General features: G+C 38.3%; 1 protein-coding gene across 3 annotated transcripts in view; it reads left to right on the top strand.

Moving 5' to 3' along the window:
- Positions 1 to 16,786, top strand: part of MSRA (methionine sulfoxide reductase A) — a 337,717-nt gene that overhangs the window by 24,529 nt on the left and 296,402 nt on the right. The window contains exon 1 of one of the 3 annotated variants that reach the window (XM_036032023.1): positions 3,643 to 4,042. The exons of the other annotated variants lie outside the window; for them this stretch is intronic. Coding sequence (XP_035887916.1) covers positions 4,030 to 4,042 — 13 coding nt within the window. The 5' untranslated portion in view covers positions 3,643 to 4,029. Of the gene's footprint in view, positions 1 to 3,642; positions 4,043 to 16,786 lie in introns of those variants that run through there. 3 annotated transcript variants of the gene reach the window in all.

Raw genomic sequence — 16,786 nt, 5'->3', positions numbered from 1 at the left:
ATCACTTAAAAATAAGAAAAGTAAAACATTTTATTTTCCCTTCACTTATTCTTTCTTCAGTGGTCTTCCTTTCTTTATGCAGATCCAAATTTCTAATCATAAAAAGACACTGGGTTTTGTCAAATGCATTTTTGTGTCTATTGAGATGATAAAGTGGTTTCTGTCCTTTATTCCATTACTATGGTATATTACACTGATTGTTTTTTGTGTGTTAAACTAACCTGTATACCTGGGATAAATCCCACTTGGTCATGGTTTATAATTCCTTTTATATGTTGTTGGATTCAGTTTGCTAGTATTTTGTGTGGGATTTTTACATCTATATTCATAAGGGATACTGGTCTGTACTTTTGTTGCAATATGTCTGATTTTCTTTATTATTTTTCTATTATCTATTTCATTTATTTCCACTCTAGTCTTTATTATTGCTTCATTTGTTATTTAGTTCTCATATATTTGTGATTTTCCTAATCTTTTTATGCAGTATTGATTTCTACTTTCATTCCATCGTGATTGGAGACATATTTTGTATGATTTTAATACTTTTAAATTTATCGAGGTTTGTTTTATAGTGTAACATATTGCCCGCTTGGGAAGTGTTCTGTGTATGCCTGAGAATGTGTATTCTGCTGTTGCGTGCCATATTCAGTAGATGCCTGTTAGGTCTGGTTGCTTTGCAGTATTGTTTGAGTCTTCTGTTTTCTTCCCCATCATCTGTATGGTTGTTCTCTTCATTATTCAAAGTGGAGTATTGAGGTCTCTAACTATTATTGGTACATTGTCTATTTGTAGAATTGTCTATTTCTTCCTACAATTATTTCATCTTTTGCTTTATGTATTTTGGGGCTCTTTTGTTATGTGTATATATGTTTATAATAGTTGTGTCTTCTTGATGAATTGACTCTTTTATCATTATCAAATGTCATTATTTGTCTTTAGTAACAATTTTTGTCTTGAAGTCTGTTTTGTCTGATATTAGTGTAACCACTTCAGCTTACTTTTACATGGGGTGTACTTTTTCATCCTTTTCAACCTATTTGTATCTTTAAATCTAACATACATCTCTTATAGATAGTATATAGTTGGATCACTGATTTTTATTTATTCTACTGATTGGATTTTAATTGGAGCTTTAGTTTATTTAATTTTAATGTTAATACTGATAAGGTTGGAGTCACTTCTCCCATTTTCTCTTTATTTTTGATTTTTTTGTTACTTTGTTCTTTTACTACTGCCTTCGTTTGTGTTACATAAATATTTTAAAATATTTTTCTGTGGTAACATTTTAATTTCCTGTTTTTTTTTTTTTTTTTTTTTTTTTTAAGTGGTTGCTCTGGGGATTACTGTTGTGTCTTAATTTGTAATTATCTAATTTAGAATAGTACCACTACATTTCACAAACTTTACTCCAGTGTAGAACTTCCCCCCCGCTCCCCCCGCCGCTATCCTGCCCTCACAGTTTACATCTTCATATGTTGTGTGCCCGTTGACACAGATTTATAGTTACTGCTTTATGCTCTTGTCTTTCAAATCAGATAAGAGAAAAAGACAAAAAAAATTCTTCTATACTATCCTTAATATTTGTGTTTAGAGTTGCCTTTACTTGTGTTTTTCATTTCTTCATGGGATTTGAGTTACTGTCTAATTTTCTTTTATTTCAACCTGAAAGAGAAGTTCCTTTAGTATCTCCAGTAGGGCAGACCTGCTAGCAGTTGACTCTGTTTCTTCCTATCTGGGATTCTGTTAGTGTCTCTTCAATTTTGAAGCGAAGTGTTGCTGTGTTGCTAATATAGAATTCTTGGTGGATTTTTTTTTTCTTTCAGTACTTTAAATATGTCATCCCACTGCCTTCTGGCCTTTATGGTTTCCAATGAACAGTCAGCTGTTAATCTTATCAAGGCTCCCTTGTACAGGAGGAGTCACTTCTCTAGTTGCTTTCAAGATTCCCTCTTTTTCTGTAGTTTTCAATAGTTTTGTGGTAAGTTGCAAACCCACTGTCATTTTGCCCGTGTTTCACCATCTCTTTTTGAAAGGGTAGCACAGAACACTTTTGTTAGTGCTTTCATTCAACCCTTATATATCTCTGTAGCATTTTTCTGATCTATCAAGTTTGTGATTTAGTAATGTATGGTTTTAGTTTTCATTGTCATGTTTCGTAGCTTCATAAAACTTTAGAGTGATATTTGTGTTATCCATTGCCATAATTCATTTACCTAACAGATTTGTTGAACACTCGCATAAGAAAGCTCTGTGCAAGACTTGGTTTTCTTAGGTAAGTGACAGATGGTCCTGCCTGTGAGGATGACACATTTGGCTGGTAGAGGACACATACTCAACTAACTACCATACAGTAAGAATGAAGGTATACTGAGTGTAGACAGAGTGTTTTTGGAGCACAGGGGAGGCAGTCACTTGTTTTTATATTTGATAGGTAAGCAAACTGAAGAATATATCAATTAAGCAATTTGAGGCCATGAGGTTATATATCGTAGAAAGATAGGGCCAAAGACTAGACCCTGCTATTCTGGGTTCGTTTTATGAAACAATGATGATTATAGAGTGTGGCTATTCTGCATTTTCAAGCATTGAAGGTAAAAATGCTTCCTTAAATGAAATGGCCGAAAATGATTTGGCAGAAGTTGATGCTATTAGTGCCAGGATTTGTGTGCTGTACGCAGTTCCCTGTTTCTGAATGTATTAATTGATCTGCAAAGGACAGAAGCACAGATCGGCTATTTTGCTTCAAAAGATGTACATGCTACAAATAAAAACAAACCGTATTTATTTACATTTATTAGATTGTACTAGTATGAATTTAGTAAAATGACTATGTTGAAAATTGAGGTTCAAAATATTAAAATACTCTTAATTTTATTAAGTCTACCCTGTGTTTTCTTTTTCTCTTAATTGATATTTATGTTTTGAAAAGAATTCTTTCTTCCCTTTACCTGCAGTAAAATTTTGGATAGGTTGGGTTTATAAATCAGAGTTTCCTTAATAATAGGAATTGCTGATCAATCAGAACTGTGTTTTTTTTTCCCCCATAGAGTAAAGCATTACTTATTTGGATATAGAGTTTTAATTTTATTCTGTATGCCTGTTTTTCTCTTCTCCCATGATTCTTTGCATCAGGGCAAGAGAAAGCAAGTCTTATAAAAAGAAATACAGTATGTGGTGCTTATTAAAGTTACATACTTCTCAGAGGAGAATTTTGATTTACTGCAGGTTGTGCATATGTCGCATATGGACATTTCTAGGGAACAGATTCCTCATTGCCGAACAGTGAATGGCTTCTAGCACTCCATTACTGCTCCGGGAACACGTTAGTAATGATTATGAAAGGTAGGATACCATGAAATCTGTAAGGTGATTTGGCAGAAGTCGATGCTGTTGGTGCCAGGATTTCGCTACCGAACCACAGTTTCCTGTTTTCAAATGTATTAATTGATCCGCAAAGGACATCTTTTGGAGACAAGAATTCAGACAGACTGGCACAGGCTGGACCTCCGCCAAGGCTGCTCGGAAGGTTGCCATACTGGGAGCAAAGAGTGAGAGAGAAAGAGAGAGAGAGAGGGAGAGAGAGAGGCAGAGGGAGAGCTGAGGAAAGAAAAAAAGGCAAGACTTGGCACAGCTCAGTCAAATCAGCTTCTTTTGTCTGCTTTCTCGGCTTGAGCTTCAGGAAAGAAAACCGTCCTGGGGTACAGAAAAACTCAGAACTTTTTGGTTTTCAAACTTAGAAGGCTTTTTAAGTCTCTTGGGCTATTTGAAAGTGTTGGTACATTCAATGACGTTTGGTCACCAGTATTAAGGGAAATAAAAGCCTTTTTCAAAATGAAGCTTCCACAGTGTCCATGCATTTGGGAAATACTGTACTTGATTTTTTGCATGTATGATTATACCATGAGAGACAGGATTAATAGAGAAGATGGCAAGGCAAATTTCTAATTAGAGAGAATATTAATTTTCTACAAAATAAAGTTTGTTCATCAATACAAACCTGCTTTCAATTCAAATCAGACATCCTTCGGAATGTGTTCAGAACGTAAGTTTTTAGATTTTATTTATTTTTTTTCCCATTTGTAAGACATTCACTTTTCAAGGAGCCTTTCTAAGATTTTATGCAACCCAGCCAGGAAGTTAGAGTAGAAGTTGTTTTATCCATGTGTTTAAGAAAACGTTTTCTTAAAGCAACAGCTTTTATTTCTGCTGCTTCATGCTGTCCTAAACTACATCCCCCCGCAATGAGTGACAACACCGAAGACCAGAAAGGCACGCTGAAGACACCCGACTTCGCTTGAAGGGCAAACGAGAAATGTGAGCTTGGTCATTATTTGTGTGTGTGTCTTTGCTCCGAACCAGTTTCTGGAGGTGGGTGGGGAGGTGCGTGGGGAGGTGTCTCTGTCTAAAAGATGTGTGCGGTTAGGGAATTCTCATTGTGAGAAGGAAATGATAAAAGGTAATTTTTATGATGTTGGCAGAAATGGCTGGGAATGGTAGGGAATAGAAATTTAAATCTTTTGGCTAAGAAAGAGTAAGCTGTCTTTGAAATATTTGCAGAAAAATTCTATTATTTTTAGTTGATTAGATTATATAATTAAACGATTACTATAGCTTGGCTCTCTTAAAATGTTTTAAGTAGAAGGAAAATCTAGAAAGGTCATCGATTTTCTTTTCAATATTTATTACCCAGTATTTTATTTACATTTATACTTTATATCTAATTTCTTAAAAATAATATTTCCTATTAGGCCTGGTTATGGTTGGACTGTGATAGCTCTGCTCTTAAAAATCAACCTTATTCTAGGGTAGGTTCATTGTAAGGCACGTTGTGTGTGTTTTTTGTTTGTTTGTTTGTTTTTGTGGACTACCCTCGTTGTCATAAGTATTCTATTTCTAAAGAAGAGAGTTTGAGTTGTAGTAGGTTATGATTTCCTGTAATATTATATTTTCTTTTTATTTTATATACTAAAAGAATACAGGAAAATCGTATACATTCACATAAGTACTGATCATTCTGGGCAATATAAAAGACTGCTCCAGGACCTATGCTTTTGTTTTGAGTGTGCAATTGTGGAGTAATTAATCCTTTTACAATTTTTTTTGTGTTTATAGCTTTATATTATGGCACGCTTTAAATAATCACTTTTTGAAATGTTTTTGATAGTATTACAATGGCATATCAGCAATTCTGAGAGTGGCATTTAATATACAAATACAATTAAAAATAGCTGGAAAGGTATTTGCATAGTTAAGCCCAAGGATTCCCTTCAACTTTTGTACTGATCAACATTTTGATTTTTCATAAAACGAAGTCACTTAATGTCCATGTGCTGCCAAAACGACATCCTTTGTTCTGTAAGCTTCTGTGTGCACCACCTCGCCCGTCCCCCTAAGATGGACGCCGGGGCATGAAAGGCATGCTGATGGCACGGGGAAGGGGGTGGGGGCCTGGCTACTGCCCGCCTTTCCGGGCTGATCACAGGACCGCCCGTGCCTGTACCAAAGACCCACAGTATGTGAAGCAAATAAGAAAGTTCAATGAGTAAATTAAATTAGAGGTACGTTTTAATACTGACGGTTTATTACCGATTTTTATTTAATTTACTTCTTACACAGGTTTGCTAAATATGCAGCTTCTTTAGTTTACTGAAGACCATTTGCCCTTAGAGTGAGAATTATTTGCTAGCTTATTTCCTAACTTCTTTGCAGCGAATTCAGTGAGAGTAAACATATTTTTTTTATTCAGGCTATTTTATGTCTAATTATTTTCTAATAGTGTAATAAAAAATAAGTGAATTTTAAAACCCAGATGTCAGAACATACCTTTAGAAATAATACATATTTTGATACTGGTAAAGCTACATTTTGTAGTGTTTATTAGACTTAACATGTGATAATAAATATTAGCTGTAACACCCAATAAAGTTTCTTACCAATGCATTCTCTCTGGCCTACTTGTTACCTATCTTGAAATGAAAAGAGTCCCGTGGTAAGGTCCTCATCAAGTGGGTATAACGGACACTCCGTCGTACAGCCTTGTTTTAGAGGTACCTGTAAGAAATTGTGTTCATTCCATTTTCAAACACATACATTTAGGTTTAACAGGATGCATTTTTCATTACTTTTAGACCTTTTACTTTCCAAACATGTTGACATTTAGGTCATTAATTATTTCCATGTTAGTTTTAATATTCCAAATCTTATTTTAAAGTGTATAATGACTAGTGGTATGATTGTAAATGAACTCTATCTCAGTGTATATTCATTGCAGTTTAAATTATATAATATTTTGAAGTAGAATTATTAAGACAGAAATGAATTAATATTTAACTGCTACTTGATACCTATTATTAAGTCCCATTTAGACCTACATACCTGAACCTACAAGCACGTAATTCTATAAACTAATGCAAACCTCCCAGGGGGGCCTTAGCCCAGCATTTTATAATTATTCACTCGCTTATTCATTTAAACAAGTGTTTATTGAGGCCCCATTTGAGTATGCTGATATTTTATTGACAAAGTTATTTTGCGTAACAGGGAAAGAAGTCACATACACGGATGGCAGAAGGAATAGATTTAAAATAGATGAATAAAAGCCCAGATAGAAAAGAGCACTATTGCAATAAGATTTATTTCAGTAGGTTGAAGTATGTTAACTTTTATTGCACAGTGTACGCATTACCGAGTGTTATTATAAAAAATCAGGCATTAGCTGTAGCCCATACACCTATAAAATTGTGTTTAACCATTATTTAGGTTACTGCATTTTAAAAAGGCTTCGGTTGTTCAAGTCTTCTGACTTGTAAAATGAAAAATTCTGATGGCGTGAGGAAGAAACCAAACAGGGAAGACTGAACCACCGCTCACATTCTAGATTTTACATATGTCAAGGCCGGTGTCATTGAACCTTCGAAGATATGCTGCAATGTGAAAACAAAAGGCCTGTTTATGAGGAATTTTTTTCCTTTCCTTTGTTTTCCTTTGTGAGAAAAAGGAAGAGGCCAACCCCATACCAGTAAGCCAGCATGGCCCTTAGTTTGCTAGGGGAGGTGCATTTCAAATGGACCAATCAGTTCACTTTTGGTAATCTCCAGTGTGTCATTTCCTTTCGTTTTTCTCCTAACACAAAGAGTTACAGGCATAATACAGCTCCTGAGCCTAGATGTAAATGAGCATTTAACTTGTTTACTCCATGCAGTTGTTCTTTAATATAAAAAGAAGGTATATGTTCAGATTCTGAACAGGAAATAAAAGTCACATGAGCCAGGGAGGTGAGCCTGGAAGCTGTTGTGGGGGCCCAGGCCTGTTGTGTCAAGGCTGGTGACCAGTGGTGCTGAAGATGAGAAATACTTCAGCCGTGGGAATGGGCTGCTGAAGTAATTCAACAGATATTCCCAGAGGGTCTGCTCTGTGCCAGGCACCATACTGGATGTAGGGGATACTAAGATACACTTCCTGCCCAGAAGGAACTCAGAGTACAATTGGAGGTGGCAGGAGAAAGGATAAGGATAACTGACAAATTTCAGTTTACCTGTTACCTCACTTAATCCTAACAACAGTGCCTAGCATAGAAACTGGAACATAATGGCCACCCTATAAAGATTCCTTGAAGGAATAAACCAAGTTGTGAACCAGCTATTATCTTCCTTAGGTCTCATTTGATTAAGAGAACTTTTCCCCTCGTGGTTGAGAGACAAAAAGGGTCGGGCTTGCTTTTATCTTGAATCTTATCCCTGGTGATTGCGTTAGATAGGGTGGAGAGTAGGGCCAGTTTTTTTGTGACCAAATTAGAATCTCTCCAGGTAGCTATTGGAGATGATAAAACATAAGGACCACAATGGCCCTGACAATGGCCTATGCCCCGCCCCATCCAGCTGGCCCCCCATGGTCTTGCATCTCCCCTCTCCTAGTTTCCCCAAAGGATCCCAGAGCTGTATCCTTAGTGCTTAGTGGTGTAGTCTAAGCAGGGAGCAGACCAATGGATTGTCTAGCAAGTGCAAAGTCTTCCTTATGAGCATGGGGAGAATGCTGAGGGGATGGCGGGGAGGGGGGAACAGGGAGAGGGAGAAGGGAAAAGAGAGAGATGTTAAGGAAACTTATGGAGAGCTGAGGGTACTGTCCAATCAATAACTTCAGTAAGAGCACAGGTGAGTGTGGGATCTTGGGGTTAGACCGGTGTGTCAGAAGCAGCCGGCACTGAGTGCACTAGGGCATTATAAAGGGTTTCTGGGGCCAGTTCACATGAACATACAGTGTCTATCTAGGTCTTTCTCCATGGGTGTTTTGAGAACCAGGAGAGGGAGGGCCAGAGTCAGGACCGTTGTGTACGATTGTGTACCAAGGACATGCAGGGCTGAAATTCAGTCTCTAGTTGCTTGCCCAGGCCCTGTGCCTTGGTCTGCTGGAGGAAAGTAGAAAGTCACTGTGGGTGCGAGCGATGAACCTGGAGAGAGTGGGCAGGGGGTGAGTCTAGTTTGGAATTGGAGTAGTAGCCACGGAAGAAGGTCAGAGAGTCTGGGGCGGGGGAGGAGCAGCATTGTAGTATGTGACCACAGGTTCCAGTATGTGACCACTGGTTGAGGTGGGGTTAGGAAATGTTATCTGGAGAGTTCCAGAGAACATGGAGAAACAGGGAGAAGTGAGTGTGTAGTTCTGGTCAAGTGCAAGAAAAGGTTCAGAGAATACGGAAGTCAGGAGTTTATTCTGAAACCCAACAGACTGTGACTAATACCACCGCTGCAGGGCATGTCTTAGTTTGGTCATTGGTTGTACTGAGATCATTTTATTTCTCTAAAGCAAGTGTAGAAAAGGAAAAAAGTTACCTGTTTGTGTTCTGTATTCCACAATGTTGTAAGAATTACACTTTTCTGTTTTATAGTTAAGATCTCTTGATGCTCTATAATGAGAATACACCTAAGGTGTGTGGACAACATTTTGGTATTACAGTTTAATGCTTAAAGAATTAGTCCCTCTGTAGTGATGACATCTTTTCATCTCATATATCAGTGCCATTTGTATCTTTTCCCACTAGCCTCTGTAAGTTATTTTCCCTTACTTGAAAACTCAATCAGATTGTTCTCAGAGACTCAGGAGTGCTTTATTCTAGTGCTTTCGAAACAAATCGTCCTTTACCATCAGTGGGTAGAGAGAATGGGATGCTGAGTTTCACCCACCTCAGTTTGAATTTTGACTCCACTTCTAACTTACTGAATGTGGCCAAGTACATAATCCCCGTTTCCTCATGTGTAGAATGGAGATCGTCTTCTCAAAGGCTCCTGGGAGAAGAAATAAGAAAATATATGCAAAGCTCTTAGCATAGTGCCTGGTACATAGTAAGTACTCAATAAATGGTAGATATTGTTATTTTTAAATTAAAAATTAAAATAATTGTGGCACAAATACATAACAAAATTTACCATTTTAACCATTTATAAATGTATAGCTCAGTGTCATTAAGTACATATATTTGTATTGTGTGTTTATCACTGTCATCCAGCCACAGAAATCTTTTCGTCTTGCAAAACCGAAACTCTCTGCCCATTAAACAACAACTTCCCATCCCCCCGGCTCCAAGTCCTGGCAGCCACCGTTCTACTTTCTGCCTCTATGAATTTGATGAGGCTGTGTGCCTCCTGTGAATGGAATCATGTCCTCCAGATTCATCCATGTTGTAGCATGCATCAGCATGTCCTTCCTTTTTAAGGCTGAATACTATTCACTGCATGTATGTATCACATTTTTTTACCCCGTTGTCTGTGTGTGGGTACTTGGGTTGTTTCCCCCTTCGGCTATTGTGGGCAAAGCTGCTTTGAGCGGGGGGTAGAAATAGCCGAATGAGTGTTTGCTCACAGTTCTCTTGGGTGTGTACCCAGTAGTAGAGTTGCTGGATTGATAGGCCATGTTAGCATTCACAGCAAGTTATATTTTTGGAAAACTTGTTACAACCTGAAATTATGTACATTGAATTTGACTTCCCAGCATAGATAATGGTATAATAAATACGAGATCATAGACTTGATGAAAGTTTGTTCTGTCTACCTTTTTGTGGAAATAACCTAACCAGCACATTCATCATCTCTAAGTTATTTTACACAATAGAGTTTTTCATGTTAATCAGGGCAATAAACTAATCACTCATGAAATAGTATTTATGGGTTATCTAATGTGATAGTTGTATTCTGTTTTTAACACCAAGTGGTTTCTTAGCATCTTTTCCATTTCTAGTTTGGAGAACTTTTTTTTGTCATTCTTTTAGGGTAGGTCTGTTGGCCACAAGCCTCTTAGTTTTCCTTCATCTGACATTGTGTTGATTTTCCTTTTTTCCTGAAGGATATTTTTGCTGGATATAGAATTCTGGGCTGACAGTTCCTTTTTTTAAGCATTTGAAAAATGTGGTGCCACTCCCTTCTGCCTCCGTGGTTTCTTATGAGAAACCTGTTGTCATTCCAACTGTTTTTCCCCTCTAGGTAAGATGTTTCTCTCCCAATGCTTTCAAAAGCTTTGCTTTAGTTTTCAAAAAGTTTATGATGTACCTTGGTGTGGATTTCTTTGGACTTATTCTGGGGTTCAAGTCAGCTTCTTGAGTATGTAGGTTTATATCTTTTGCCAAATTTGCAAAGTTTTCAGCCATAATTTCTTTGAGTACTTTTTTAGGCCTGCCTGGTTTTTCCTTTCCTTCCAGAACTTGGATGACATGAATGATAGATCTTTCGTATACTCCTACACGTTCTTGACACTGATCATTTAAAATTTGTTTATTGTTCAGACTGGGTAATTTCTGTTGTTCCTGTCTTCAGGTTCAGTGATTCTTTCCTCTGTCATCTTCTCAGCTAATGAGTTTTAATTTCAGCTATCACATTTTATCTGCTACTTCTTTGCTGATCCTTTCTGTTATTCCATTTGTTTCATATGTGTTCACAATTGCTTATTGAAACATTTTTATGATGAATGCTTTAAAAACCCTTGTCATATAATTCCAACATCCATGCATCCTGGTATTGGCATTAGCTGATTGTCGTTTCTTGTTCAAGATGAGATTTTCCTTGTCCTTGGCATGACAAGTGGTTTTGATTCTATCCTGGATATTTTGGTAATTATTTTATGAGACTGGATCTTATTTAAATCTTCTGTTTTAATAGCCCTCCTCTGATATCATGCCAGCAGGGAAGATGGGAGCATTCCCTCATTACTTCAAGGTGGGGTGGAAGTCCAGGCTCCTTATTGGCCTTTATTTGCAGCCTGGGGTGGGAGTGAAGTTCAGGTTCCTTTTAGGCAGCACTGTTATTTTTAGTTTTGTCGTTGGTAAAATAACCGGAAAAGGTCCTGAGCTGTGTATTCCTTAAACATATCTTACACTGTTGGTGCTACTGTGTCTAATAACTTATTTAACGAGAGTCAAATTCTCAAATTAGGGACTGAGCCTTCTCTAACCACCAGCTTCCCTAAGGTTAGTGTGTGTTTACCATTGGCACATTGAAGAAAAGGTTTTAGGTGAGGAAATAAGAGTATATTTTCTACTTCACTAGCTTTGAAAATTTATTTTTAAAAAGGAGGCAAAAGCCTGCCTGTGCCAGGTTTCCATTTCCTCCGTTAATGACAGGAAGGTCTAATGCTGCAGAGAAGGGCATTTTAGTTCATCTGTCCTCCTCTCGGTGGACGGTTTGTCTTCTGCCCTGTGCTACCCGGGCTGCGATGGCCAACCTAGGTGTCTTCTACGCATACACTGTGATCTCTAGAGGAATTACCTGGAAATGGTAAATTTCTGAGTTGCCAAATATGTCAGCTCTACTCAACAATGCCCAGTTATTCTTCAAAGCATCTGTGCCAGTTGCCATTCCTGTACCAGGATGGTATAGTTCTCATCAAAGTTCTCATCTCCTCATCTTCACCAAGACTTCGAAAATTTCGTAAATCTGGTGGACAACAAATATTTATTTTGCTGTTATTTATATTTGTGTACTTGCTTACTTAGCAAGATCTGGTGTCCTTTTCTATTGACAACTTGGATTTTCTTTTCTGTACACTGTCTGTGCATATACACATATTTCTTTGCACATTTTTCCTTTGAGTTGTCTTTTTCTTATTAATTTGTCATATATTTTATGTACCAATCCTTTATTATATAGATTGAAAGTATTTTCTCAATCTTTGGTTTGGTTTTTTTTTTCATTTGCTTTGCAGACACTTTTGAAATAAACTATGGTATAGTTTGAAAAATTGGAATACTTTCAGTTTTTATTTTCAAAGATGATTTTAGTGATAGTACTTATAATTCATTTTTTTTTGGATGTGGGAGAGAGGGCTAATGGGACTAATATTTCTTCATACCAGAATTTTCCCCCCTTAATTAATATCCTAGAGGATAAAGTTTCTTCTTTTCCATACAGACTTTTGGAAATCTTTGTTAGATTTTTAGTTCCCGAGCACCAATTATCAACTTAATGACTTCTGCTGAGTCTTGTTTTGTTGTTTGCAGAGCCTCGAGCACAGCACGCCAGTAACATGGGCACATTCCCTTTGTGTCGGCAGCGCGACCGAATGAGAATTCTTGGGCCCTCAGAATGTTCTGTTGATCTGATTACAGTGATTTCTATACAGTGAATACTCTCAATGCAATAAGCACTTTCTCCTTTCCCTACTCAGTCCTCTTGCTAACAAAATAACTTAATTGAGAAATTCAAACTGTTGGGGCAAGTGGAATGGAGTTGTGGCTGAGGCTCCTTGTGCATCTTTTGTTGTGCAATCAAGTAGCACTTATTCACCAACTTTTCTCAGCTGTCCCGCCCAAACAAAACCCACCTAATCTCCCAAATCACTTTGCAAAACAAAAGAACATGGAAGATTACAGAAAGGAGGAGGACTGGTGGCGGTTGCTGGAGAGTTCAGTGCAGCCCTCCCTCTCCTTTCCGGGGTAGCTACTATTCATGTGTGACTGCGTTCATTGTTATACTCGGGTATCTGTTGCAAAGTCTGAGTGTGAGTGAGAGTATGCTCTCTTCCCTGCACCAGGCGCTGCTGCCTGCCGGGTGACAGTTTGCCGTAACCATGGGTAAAGCTCCAAGTGGAAATTCTGTGCTTGCAAATCCAAACCTATAGGGCAAGCCTCCTGGTCTGGATTTTGCAGACCTGCCCCTCTTAAGGGCGGTGGCCCCATGCTTTGCTGAATTCGTGTTTGTCTTACACCTACATGCTCTCTAGTGCAGTGAATGAACTTCCCAACTGCTCAGAAGGAAACCAGCTAAATGTCCTCTCACTAACTGATCTTTGTAATTCTTCCTTCTTCCACTTACTGAATTCTTCCTTGGAATCAGCATTTGGCACCAGTTACTATTCTCTGTACCACTCCTCCATTGTTTAAAAATGCTATGGAAAACTTTAATAAAGAATATGTGAAAATATGACTGTCATTTATTTAACTACAAACTCTGTTTTCTCTGTTACATAAGTTCCTGCATATCTCTCTCTCTCTCTCTCTCATGAGCGCCCACATGCGCACGCGCACACACACACATTTCAGGTGAGAAAATGAAGCTCAGAGAGGTGAAGTACCTGGACTAGTGATAACACTAGTGCTAAAATCAAGTCTTCTTCCTCTAAATCCCTGTTCGTCTCATTATTTGACATTTGTTCACTCTGTGATGGGGTCAGTGGGAGAAGATCAAGCTGGGACTGTGTGCTTAGGTAAATCCTCTGCCATTCATTAATTCACTCATTCATCCAAGCAGTCAATCCATAATTTTATAAAATATATGAGTACATACAAGAGCTACGTGATGAGGGTGCAGTGATGGACAAAACATAAGTACTGCTCACCTTTGTGGGACTTGCAGTGTAGTGGTGAAGAAAGACCACAAACGAGTAAGTTCAACCCTGTGCAATGATGGGTCTGACAGGGGAAGAGCATCCTGGTTTAAAAGGCCATCTTTCTCTCTTCGACATGGAGAATAAGCATGCATGTGTTTAGATAATATGGACCTCTTGGGATATGAGACTCTGCTGATTTTTTTTAAGTTTAAAATATTTAGTTTCCTACTACATTTAGTATTTAGTCAACTCACTAGGGCTAAATGTTACAGATATTTATATGGAGATTTTATGTAGGAGATTCTTTATCTACTTATAGAAATCTTCAAGTATTTTCTTTGAAATCAGTGTTGATCATTCTGTTTTTTTTTTTTAAGTTATTTTTCAATTACAAAACTGTGCATTTAATATATTTTGTATTAGTTTCAGATGTATAGCATGGTGTCTAGATAGTCATATACTTTACAAAGTGTTTGCCCTAATAGTTCCAGTACTCTATTTTAAAAATATAATACCAAGTATAGAACCATAAGATAAACAAAAACTCCAGAATTATAGAATCTTAGACATCATTTAGTTTGCCTCTTTGTAGCCTAATCAATGGGAATATCCTTTCTTAGCATACTGAGAAAGAAGCAGATTCTAGAATCTCTGCTTCCATGCTAAACAGCACCTAGCAAAGAAGTACGTAATGAATTATCCTCTGTGTCTCTGACTCATGACATTCTCCACACTTAATCTTCTACCTGGATTCCTTTGAAAGCTTTGGAATAACACAGCAGTGGAAATGAGCTTTATGTAGCTATTTCTGAGTGTTAGGAAAAAAGAAAACGAAAACCACAAAAACCTAAAATGCAGTTTAAATAAAGAAAAATGAATTTTACTTTCAAGAGAGCTTTTGTCATTTTTTAAATGCTTATTCTCCTTCAGAGAGCTCATTACTGCGCAGAGTGTGACAGCAGTTTACTGTGGTGAATGTGCCCTGTCCGGGCCGGGGGACGCATTAGAGCGCTGATCAAGGCCAGAGGGGCGGGCAGAGCTGCGCCTGACTCGCCCCCAGATAGCTGCAGGGCTGTTCTACTCTCTAAAGTACCCCCAGAGAGCATCCCTAATCGCCTCTAGTTTCCCTTTTCGGTGGTTAATAACCTTTGCTGTCAGGAAATTCTTCTTGTGTTTAACCCAGTTTTCCCTCGCCACAGTTCAGTCCTATTTCTCTTGTTGTCCTTGGTGGCGACAGAAAAGCTGGTCATTATCTTCTTGATGATATCCTTAATGTTCTTGAAGGGCATTGCAAGTTATCCCTTGGCCTACACTTCCCCCAGTGAAAGGAACATATTCCTTTTCTTTCTCTTCCACCCCCATTCTCAAGGGTACCATTTAATCTCTGGCATTTTGCCCTTAAGTATCTGATCCACGTATTCCCATCAGGCCTATCTTGAGGCGTCCACCGGTTTCGCTTGTACTCAAAGGGCAAGCTTCTTCTGTCGCTTCCCTCGCTGCTGGTTTGTTTAGCTCGGCTGCTGCTGCTGGGCTGCTGTGCTGCTGTGCCTCTAGGTGTGAGTGCCGCTCCAGAGGCCGAAGGGGACATGACGAGGGGTTCCTGTCTCAGGAGGAGCCCGAATACCTCTTGCCATGCATGGTACTTGTGCTGGTGTTTGGGGTGGGCCTGCTGGTTTCTCTCGCCCATAAATTCACTTTATTCTGAATTGCAGTTTTGGTACATTTAGGATTTCCATTGACCTCAACCTCAGAAAGATATGGCATGGCATCAGTGCTCTTCTCATTCTTGATTTCACTTTATAAATGCCACAAAGGAAGTTGGAACATAATAAGCTTCGCCACAGAAGTGACAGGTGGACAGGCGTGTGTCCCATCAGACTTCTGTACGATCCTCACGAGGGGTGTGATTGACCTCTGTGTCTCCCCAGCACTCCTCAGAGGTGCTTGACACGTTCTGAACAAACCTTAATGACTGTTGGTTGGTCGTCAAATGAGTTGCTGGGAAATTTACTTCATTTTTTTTTTTTTTAGGTTTCTATCTCCTCACTCCTTTCACCTAAACAAGAAAGCAGCTCAGAGCTTTTGCCTGGCTGCCAGTGCAGGCAGCCCTCCCACCTCGGCTGCCAAGCTTTTAGCAGATGAAATAAAATTCTATTTATAACTGGCCTCTGATGGATTTCCTCCCTACCTGTGGTAGCGCTCCATCAGCAGGTGTACTGAACAGATGGAGAAGGGTTTTAATTTTTTCAGTTCAATTAGATAAACTCTCCAGTACATTCCCTTTCTCACTTCAGTTTCTTTTCTTGGCATTAAAATTGTTGAGCATAGCAAAACACAAATTAAGACCAGGAGATAAAGTGCTTATAGAGTGTGCCTTTAATATAAATACTTTGGCAAAGCAGCCACATTTGACATCAAACGATATATCCATTTTAACCCTTTTTTCCTAGCACTTAATTTTAATGTTATTTAAATTAGTACTTGTAGTGCTAAAATGCTAAAATAAATAAATGCTTTCTTTTTTCTTAAGATGTATTTTTTTGCATTTGAGCTGACATATATTAGAAATACTCTAGTTTGGAAGAAAAAGTTTGTCTCTGGTAGTAGTTCAGTGCATATAATAAAGAATTTTAACGAGGAGCTGAAGTCATTAATTCCAAGAAGCTCATTTGACATTGACAGTTGACTTGTCCAGGGTAGTGATCAAACGGTAGCACGTTTGATCCAAAACCAGTCTGAACGTGACCTCCCTTAGCTCTGGGTTTTAACATCACTAGCAGTGAAAGAAAGGGTACCACAATTTCTGACTTCAGCATGTACATAGGTATGTTTTACTTACCAAGTTTGTCCTTCATACAGTGTATCATCTCTTGTTCCCAAGATCCTAGATTTCAGTTAGTTCCCGGCTCTCTGACGCGAGGCCAAGCCTGATTGCTTCACTGAGGGATCCATTCATTCCACAGACATTCCCTGAGCTCCT

The sequence above is a fragment of the Phyllostomus discolor genome, chromosome 8, assembly GCF_004126475.2.
Source record: "Phyllostomus discolor isolate MPI-MPIP mPhyDis1 chromosome 8, mPhyDis1.pri.v3, whole genome shotgun sequence".
In the NCBI taxonomy this organism is placed as follows: Eukaryota; Metazoa; Chordata; class Mammalia; order Chiroptera; family Phyllostomidae; genus Phyllostomus; species Phyllostomus discolor.
This window is presented reverse-complemented; position numbering and strand designations above follow the sequence as displayed.